Genomic DNA, 10,148 nt, shown 5'->3' with positions numbered 1-10,148 from the left:
AAAACAAAAATTACTAAACTTAACTGTAAATCTTTCGAAAAGCTGTAGGTGGTAAAGTAGAATAAGGAGTAGAATTGATTTAGAATTTTAAAAAATAACATTATTTCTACATGCATGATTTCATATGTTTACCAGATTTGATAGTTCTGTGCTCGTCTGTATTTAGGCCAACCTTGTTTGTGATGACGCAGCATGGACGTCACATATAAAGCTCATCTTCTACATTGGGGTCTTGGTCGGGGACATCGGCTTTGGTTTGATTGCTGATCTGTAAGTTTAAAAAAAAGTTGATCAAATATGTTAGTGTTACGCATTTTTTGAATGTTAAAAACGATCCAACGCAAAAACCTTCATTTCTTCCAGGATTGGAAGGCGCAAGACTTTAATGGCGACAGTACTTCTATGGAATGTGTCTGGCTTTGCAGTGTGCTGGGCTCCTGAGTACATCAGTTTTATCATTCTAGAATTCATTGTTGCTGCAGCTCAACATGGTGCTTTTATGGTGTGCAACGTAATGTGTAAGTTATAAAGACAAGAAAAAAGAGTTAATTAGTGGCTGAAGGACTTATGAAAAACATAATTCATTTTATGCCTTCCATTTAAGGAATAAAGCTTATTTCAACCTATGTTATCCGATATAACATAACTTGGGGCAGTTTACGCTTTATAAACCGCGAAGCGGTTTATAAGAAAGCGTAAACTGCCCAAGTTTGGTTATATCGGAAAACATAAGTTGAAATAAGCTTCATTCCTTATAATTTAATTTCAGGGTAGACAATAAGACAATATTTTCTCCGGAAAAAGGTTTAAAATTGAGCGTTATTTTAAAATTAACGTCAAGCGGAGTAATACGTTTTTGACGTAACTCATTGTGACGTAGGCAAGTTATGTTATACAAAATGGATAAAACCGTTTAACCAATCAAATGACGTGTTACAACTAAAATTAAATTATATGATAATAGTGCAAATTTACAACAAAGTTTCCTGCAACTCTGATATTTTTCAGATTGAATGAAAAACCAAGACTGAGTATTGTTGTAAATATGTCATTTATAAATGACACAAATGAAACACATGAAATTTGGGAGATCCTATGACTTTCTAAACTTTGTATCTACACTTTGTTATGGATCTCCCAAAAATTAAAATAACATCATGACAATACTCAAAAACACAAATATATTAAGCATTTAAGCTGAAAAATAAGGTGGCAACAAACAATAGGCCAACTTTTCTTACAATAATGGTGTGTACAAACACTTGCAGCATCTACCAGTGATAACAATCACGTGATATCTCTGACGTTAGCTAACGTCTAATCAACGCAAAACCCCAAAACCCGAGACTATCCATTACATAAGTCCTAACTCCGAAACCTGAGATATACATAAAATATACTACAATCACTACATTCTAACCACAGGAATGGAAAATTACATATGCATGCATAAAACATATTATCAATAATATTACATCAATGGGCTGACAAAAGTGTCGTCTTTTGAAAAAAACCCATATCCTAGCTATCAATCAATCAATCACATTCAATCAAGCCTTTTTTGATAAATAACTTCTATTGTGTCAAATACTTGCTTCTCTTTACTCTGTATGTCATTTTATATGAAAGCCCTAATTTGATAGGCTTCCCATAAAATTAAGTAATCTTGGTCCCATGACCACGAGTGGACTAAGGACTCCTGAAGCTGAATTGAATGAGGAAAGCCGTCATAAATCATTAGATTTGAGTCGGATACAGTTATCAATACACTGAAAACATTCGTTATCTTAAGGAGGTACATTGATACTCCTCTGACAAGAGAGATAACTCAATGAAAAAATGTCTATTATCCCTTTATAAAAGTGTCAAGTAAAGTGTCTTTTTTGTCCAGTTTTGCCCTGCATGCCATGCTATAATTGTTTGAATTTTACTTAGCATTTACATTTCCTATGGAAAATCATAAGAGTTAAAGAAACATTTTATGTGAGTGAGCAGAGGGTTTATGAACCTTTAGAGCAATAATCAATCTATTTTTCTTTACATACTTTCAGATAACTCTTATTTCTTATCCTTGAAATAGACTATAGAAAATTAAGTTAGTCATAAAATTTAAAACTCTTAATTCTATTACCAATGTTAATTAAAGTATACAATTTAGAACATCAGTTGACCTCATTAACATCAGGAAAGTTTCATTGAGTACCATGTGGCAACTGTATGTTCAGGTACTTTAACGTTAATTTGTTCATTTATAGCATTTATTCAAAATGTGGTTAACTTTTACTTGTCAATTAATAAAACGTCTGTTATAAAACGTTAGACTCCAAATTTATACACCAAATTAATGAAAAAGAAGATTTTAATAAAGCAACTACAGACGAGGAAGTTCGTTTGTGTCAGACAACATGACGTTTTGAATTACTTTACAGTAGATTTTGGTGAATGATAAATTTTGATATGGTCGTTCATCTCCTTTCATAATCTAATTAAAAATTATGATAAAAGATAAAAAAAAAAAACACTATTAAAATGCGTCTGCATGGTTCATATGAATACTTGTCATTTAGGAAACTTCTAAAACCTGGACAATCTCTGACAGGTCATTCAGTTTGAAAAACTTTGGTGTTCATTCAGTGCGTTTTACCTTTCAAAATAAGCAGTTGAGATGTCATGTCAGTAACATTTTTATTTACTTTAAACTTCATTGTCCAACAGTGTTTCTATATTCAATACTCCTTTAGACTTAAGTCTACTTTTAAGGATATTTGTTTCCCTTGATAAGTACCATAAATCTTTAATTAAATAAAGTTTTTTATTTGAGATATGAAAGGACCTTTAAATTTTGTGAAATGATCTTCAAATTTGTGTTTTATCTTTTAAATACAAAATACCTTTGACCGGAGAACTGGCTTAGATCTTTGTGATTCCGTTGATTAACTAGAAGCTCATAAGCTATATTGCTCACCTGAGCACTATCATATGAGAAAAGCAGAAATTTAACCTTCAATCTCGAAAGAATAAAAGGGAGAGGGACATGATTTGAACTAACTTGAGTTTTTACTAACAGAATGAGCTTCAATATTAATTTAACTAATCGTGACTTTAAAAGTTTTTTCTAGAGATTTTCAATTACTGTCCTTTAATTAATATCATTCAAATATCCTCTACCCTAGGATGCTCTTTTCAAGATAAATAAAAATTGGCCCAGTATTACTTGAAACAGTATTACTTGAAAGGAAATAAAAAATAAGTTGACAGACGACACCCGACTGGCGTACGCTGCACACTTTTTGATCAGAAAAGATATTAAAAACCGAATGCCTCCATATTGCATCATTGTAGTACACTTTACCTCTTTGAAAATTTATCTAGCAAAAGTTAAACCAATCTGCTGGGAAGAGATTCTCTCTTCACTACTGATTCGTTGTGATAGGCACACTTATCGCCCTATAACATGACGGATCAATCTAAATTCTTAAAGAAGAAACCAAGTCATCTAAATGCCAAGGATTGCCAAATAAACATCTAAACACGCAGGCGTCATAATCGATGCTACCACATTTCTCTCTTCAGCTCTGGAACTTGTGGGTCCCAACAAGAGAGTATTCTGTGGCACACTTATCCACGGATTCTTCACCATTGGTTTACTTTATCAATCGGGAGCTGCCTACTTCATTAAACACTGGCAATGGATCGACTTCGCCATTGCAGTTCCATTGGTTTTCTACATAGCCTACTATTGGTAAGCTTTTAGGCTATGCTTTCCAAATTCATTTTCAGCATCAGGTGCTTTCACTTTTTTTAATTATATAGTGTCAAGCTTTATGAATTTTAATCAATCATTATTTTGATAACATATACTTGTAAGGTGTATGGACTTATTAAAACATTTCTAATATTTCCTATGAGGCCAGGTGGAAATAGTTAGATTTTTATAATTGTTTATATTTGTATGATATATTTTTGTGCCAAAACTTTCGGTTTATTCTTTATTCATATCAAATTGGACAAAAGGGTTTGTCCAAATATTACGAACATGTTACAGTATTTTCTTTATTGATTTTTACCAGTTGATTTGATTCAATTTTTCCAGATGAAAATGCGTCTGTTGCCAATGTAGATACATGTGTATGGCATGCTATATTTTTATTGCTATTTTTACACTCAATTGTGTTTTATTTTAGCTGGAATTATTCTATAATTTTTAGGTCACCTGAGTAAACTCAGGTGACCTATTGCTATCCGTTTTCGTCCGTCGTCGTTCGTCGTGCGTCGTGCGTTAACATTTGAACATTTTCAGCTTCTTCTCTGCAACCACTGAACCAATTTCAACCAAATTTGGCACAAAGCATCTATGGGTGAAGGGGAACAAAAATTGTGAATTTCATGATCCCTGCCCCCCTGGGGCCTGAGGGGTGGGGCCAAAACCACTAAAATTAATGCAATCTTTAAAAATCTTCTTCTTTACTCCTGGACATCAAGCAATCAAACTGTTTGCATGATTGTAATCAGCATTGAGTCCTCTACCAAAATTGTGAAATTCATTGCCCTGGGGTCAGGAGTTCTAGTGCTAGGGCGGGGCTAAATAAGTAGGTAGTGAAAATGCATTATTTCTTTGAAAATCTTCTTCTCTGCTCCTGGGTATTAAATAAACCAACAAAGTACATAGTTATGATGAGCAAGAGTGCCTCTACCAAAATTGTGAATTTTATGGCCCCAGGGTCAGGGGTTCTGGTGTTAGGGCGGGGCTCTATTAATTATATAGTGAAAATACATTATTTCTTTGAAAATCTTCTTCTCTGCTCCTGGGTATTAAATAAACTAACTAAGTACATAGTTATGATGAGCAAGAGTGCCTCTACCAAAATTGTGAATTTTAGGGCCCCAGGGTCAGGGGTTCTTGTTTTAGGGTGGGGCTCTAATGATTATATAGTGAATTGCATGAATTCTTTGAACATCTTATCCTTTGCTCCTGGTTAATATGCTAATGATCTAATTACATATTTAAGGCCAGGATTTATTTTATTTTCAGTTGTACAAAGCCTCCGCTCAAGGTTTTGAATTTTCAGAAAAAAATAAAACAATTTTTTTCTTTCCGATGTCAAATATGAGTCGGGATTTTCAAATTCACGAACTTGCACTTCCGGTTTTAAGATGAAACGGTGGGTAAATAAAGCTACATCTGAGAAGAAAGCTTGGTTTAGTGTAAAATTCATCGATACAAGTGCCATTCAAAACGTTTCACCCGTTCAAAGGACAAATAAAATGCTGACGACTTTGTTGCACAATGACATGCTGGTGAGATAATTATGTATTCGTTTCAAAAGTTTCTGTCTGTAAATTATTTTCCTCCCCCATGGTAGCTATTGCATATTGCCAGCGACATTGTTTAGGTCTCTGTTATAGCTTACAGTGTAAGCATCATTCTTCAGATAAGGGTTGCTTATGCATCAGCTGTAATGAATAAAACTATGGGAGAAGTTAAGTCCATTTGAGGTCAGAAGAAATGAACAATAACCTGAAGAAATAAAAAAAAATTCAACTATTAAAAGGCAAGAATATACAAATATATACAGGCATGTAGTATCATTTGTATCAGCCAGAGAATTTATTTTACACTTAATTGAAAAAATGTTCACCCTACTCCCCAATACTCCCTGTCTGTTTTATGATAGGAATTATAATTTTAGGCATCAAGTAATTTTAGAACAATGTCTACACATTCACCTAGCACATATTAGAAAAATGAAGATATATTGAAAGACTTTTAAAGAATTGATTTTTTAAAATATATTTTGACCAACATCACAAAATTTATATAACTGGCCCAAACTGGCAGATGATGAAATAAGCAATTAAATGTTCTACTTTCCTATTTGTAAGCATTATGTGTCCAGTGGTAAGGAGCCTATTAGAATAGCATAAAAAAAGAATGTACAATGGATTTATCAAATTTTTTTTTATTTCCTTTTCCTTCGGGACTTTTTTATTCTCATGTTCATAACAAAACCTAAACATAAAAAAAAAAAATGCTGGCCTTATAATGAAGAGAGGGGCCTCTTTCAAAATAGATAAATTCAGGGCCACTGGGTCAGGGGTACCATGGGGGTACTTTGACTAAATATAAATTAATGCTTTGAAATCTGCCCTTTGATAAGCAATGGTGCCTCTTTCAAAATTTGTGAATTTCATGGCTTTTGGATTAAAACAGGAACCAATTACGATCGCTGTAAAGTTGTTACATGATACTCAGGTGACCTATAAGGCCCGTGGGCCTCTTGTTTAATGTTTTTAATGTTTACAGTTTTCTAATACTATGTGAACAATACTTGTTAAAGACGTTTTATTTCTTTCCTTACCCAGGTGTTTTCAACTGAAGTGTGATATTTGTTTCTCATAATAAATATAATCACGGAGGTCAGAACAAGAGTTGGAAGGACCGAGGGTAAAATCACTCGGCAAGGATTCTGGTGGGTTCCCGATGGTGTGTTGATGATTAAGTCTGGTTTGATTGTATTTTGAATGTTTGGTTTGATGTCTCTTTTATATTTCTATCTATGAACTTGTTGTTTTTCACAAATTTGTTAATCAAATATTTCCTTTGTTTGCAGGTTCATTACAATCTAGCACAAACCTGCATCATGATAAAACAAAACCCATGGCCATTTCTCTCATTTACATAGACAACAATGGACCATCTTTGTTCGATGTATTATGTAAAGAATAGATAAAATAGGACCGGTCAGTAGGGGATTATCACTCCTCCGTGGCACACGATTTCACTTCTGTTTTGGAGGTCTGTGTTTCCCCTGCTCCCGATTTTTGATTAAATGGACCTAGAGCTTGAACATTATTCATTATCTTTATATTTCACTCATACTAATGAGAGTTTGACTTGAGTAAATCTTTTTTGATTCAAACATTTAGTATCGTACGTAAAACTCATCATGTCGTTATTTGGTATACCGGTGTACTTGAACATAACTGATTCATAAGTCTTTATTAGGCCCGATCAGATTGACAACATTTTAATTTGAAGACTTTTTTTATAACAGATTTTCTTTTAAGTTTTCTAACATGAAATTAAGCATCTATACATGGCTTTGTCCATGCCACGAGAATTGTGATCTGTATAACCTTCATTTGAACCGTACTGACATTTAAAATAACTTTAAAATAATATTTATTGAAATATTTATCTGACATTTGCTATGTTACACTTAGTACACACTAGCTTTGCCCTTGCTAAAGGGTTTTTAGTTTGAACAATAATATTTTTAATTACTTTAAAAGGGAGCTTTTAAATACGAATTTAATAAGGTATTTGCGATACCATTCTCGATAAAAGATCTCATGGTTTGCAGCCTGTTTTTCTTTCACTAACTTTCCGTAGAAAGGGAGGGTCTCTCCAATTGAACCAATGTGGATTTCCCTGACCTAGAATTGCTTTCAAATACATACTACTGTAATGGACAGGGTGATAGTTTAAGTAAATAATGAATAGATATATTTGAAAAGATAATATTGCAAACCAGGGTCTACCGATTTTTCATTTAAATGCCATTATTTGGACGATGTGAAACGACGATACATTAAAAACTAACTGGAGAATTCTTTTCAGTTTACTAAACTTATCATGTTTTTTCTTTCAGAAAAGACTCTTTCACAGCGTTTATCATTACTCGTTGCATTATTTCCTTTCATTTCTCGATGAGTATTCTAGCTGTTTTATTTCTGTCTATTTGAACAGGTTGATACCCGAATCTCCTCGCTGGCTTATGAGTACAGGTCGGTATGATGAGGCCGAGGAAATTATCCAGAAGGCAGGAAAAGTTAACAAAGTAAAACTACCTGAAAAAATTATCCATCCTTCTACAATCGAAGGTGAAGAGGCTAAGGTGAAATTGTGGCATCTTTTCTCCACAAAAGAAATGTTTGTTCGAACAACAATTCTCCTTTACAATTGGTAGGCAATGCTTTAAATGCACATTGGTTTATACACATGCATTTTTTTTGAATTAGGAAATTTAAAAAAAAAAAATGTTGGCCCAATTTTTTTCCCTTTATTCTGTGTGTTGTTTGAATTATAAAATTTCACATTTTTTACATGGTCCTGTATTTGTTAGGCAAATCTACCCATAATGAAGTTGTCTCCTTTTAAAAATGCCGATTGCTTACATTGAATATGAATACGTTCTGTATGGTACATTAGTATAAAAATGCCCTTGTGATTGGGAAAAAAAATATATGAAAAGGTGTACAAACGACAAACGTTCCATGGTCAACATTTTTCAATAAAATTCCCATAATTTTGGGACTAATTGAGGCCAAACAGAAAAAGTTCTCGTTTTATTGGTATCATGTCATTAGACGTTAAGAAAATTCATTCTTTAGGCATGTGTTTTAGGATTGCGGTGGCTCTGATGTACTTTGGAGTGACAATGCACGCTGGAAATATAGGTGGAAATTTCTACTTAAACTTCTTTCTCAACGGAATTGTTGAGTTCCCTGCACTTGTGTTTGTGATTCTAACGATGGACAGGATAGGAAGAAAGGGACTCCAATGTCTGGTTATGGTGTTTGGAGGAGTAGCAACTATATGTACTATATTTACCATCTTGTTTGGAGGAGAGGGTAAGAATCGGAAATTGTTTATCCAACAAATATTGTTGATTTTAAATTCCTCATAGCAACAGTTTTCAGCAAGCTTGAAAAAGATTTTTTTCTAATTTAAGATCTTACGTGGCTTACAACAACCCTCTCACTTTTTGGTAAAGTGGGGTCTACGGCAGCATTTTCTGTGATCTACGTCATGACTCTTGAACTTTACCCGACAGTCCTCAGGAATGCTGCCCTTGGTGGCGGATCGTGTGTCGGCAGGGTGGGGAGTATGCTGGCTCCATACGTTGCATCCTCTGTATGTGAATTTCATTGAATTACTTCAATTTATAATATTTTGGATGGAAATACGTACGTGTATGTAGTCATATCTATATATCATCATTTTGGAAAACAACCAGTATATTTATTTTATCTAGTGTTGTAGTCTCAAAACCTTAATCTTGACATTGTGAGGTCTCTAGTGACTCAGTAGCAATTTATTGTTGATTGGAATTATAATCAGGATTTATAAAATACACATGTTTTATCACATTAAAATTCAGAGATATGACGAATCAGATGTTATTTTTCAAAGGGTGCGTTGATCGATGGTGACTTTTCCACCGCATTGCCACTGGTAATCTTTGGTGTAATATCTGTCTCGGCGGGGCTTCTAGTTCTGTTAGTACCTGAAAGTCAACACAGAAAGCTACCAGAAAGTGTTCAAGATGGAATCAAATTTTATGAGTAAGTAATCTTCATTGTAGATGTATGAATTTGGATAAGTAAAAATAATGTACTATTTTTTATATCACATTCATTCATCGTAACAAAACTCTACGTATGGTAAAGTAAAGCTGACTTTAGGAAGGTATAGTGTAGTATGGAACACGCACCATAGGTCCAATATCGATCCATTTTTCTCTTCCTATGCTTTAAGACATATTTTTAGACAACGATCAAAGTGTGTATATATTGCATGTTTTATTTACATTTGTTTCTCATTTTGTAGAGCGCAAGAGATTGAAAGCAATCAACGAAACTCTAACAATGAAGAATCATCCTTATTGGCGATGTCCAAATTCAAAGATTCATTATAACGTTCTCCTGAAGTAGAAATATATCAGGAGACAATATATCAGGAGACAATCGGAAATTTAGCAGTAGTATATTCTAACATTAGTGTTTTATACCAGAAAGGAGAGTATCTTGAATTGGTGTCCAATATTAGGAGTGGTACTAGCATCGTATTAACGTCAGAACAAATATCTTATCTCTTTGGAATATTTAAACCAGATTGTGTTTTTCAGTTGATTCTGAATGAAAAATAAAAACATAATCTGCCTATAATTTTTTAAAATTAAAATTAACAGGTAACTGAATTAATACATTGTATACATCGAAAATTAAGCATCATTCCATAGAATTAGATATGTACATGTTCAAATGATTTTATTGTTTGAGTCTCAGAGAATAAACTAGGTTTGATTTTTCTATGTTTTTTCTTTGTTTATTCAAATTTATGACTGTTTGTTGTTTCACGTCCC

General features: G+C 33.4%; 1 protein-coding gene across 1 annotated transcript; it reads left to right on the top strand.

Annotated features, from left to right (window-relative positions):
• Positions 1 to 148: 148 nt before the first annotated feature.
• Positions 149 to 10,095, top strand: LOC134274416 (organic cation transporter protein-like). The gene is made up of 8 exons (XM_062756711.1): positions 149 to 270; positions 364 to 518; positions 3,574 to 3,742; positions 7,751 to 7,966; positions 8,408 to 8,634; positions 8,736 to 8,917; positions 9,197 to 9,348; positions 9,614 to 10,095. The coding sequence occupies exons 2-8, from the start codon at positions 386 to 388 to the stop codon at positions 9,699 to 9,701; spliced, it is 1,167 nt and encodes a 388-aa protein (XP_062612695.1). The 5' UTR covers positions 149 to 270; positions 364 to 385; the 3' UTR covers positions 9,702 to 10,095.
• Positions 10,096 to 10,148: the final 53 nt, after the last annotated feature.

The sequence above is a fragment of the Saccostrea cucullata genome, unplaced genomic scaffold, assembly GCF_032062105.1.
Source record: "Saccostrea cucullata isolate Sc308-1 unplaced genomic scaffold, CSIRO_AGI_Scuc_v1 ctg796, whole genome shotgun sequence".
NCBI classification, from domain to species: domain Eukaryota; kingdom Metazoa; phylum Mollusca; class Bivalvia; order Ostreida; family Ostreidae; genus Saccostrea; species Saccostrea cuccullata.
This window is presented reverse-complemented; position numbering and strand designations above follow the sequence as displayed.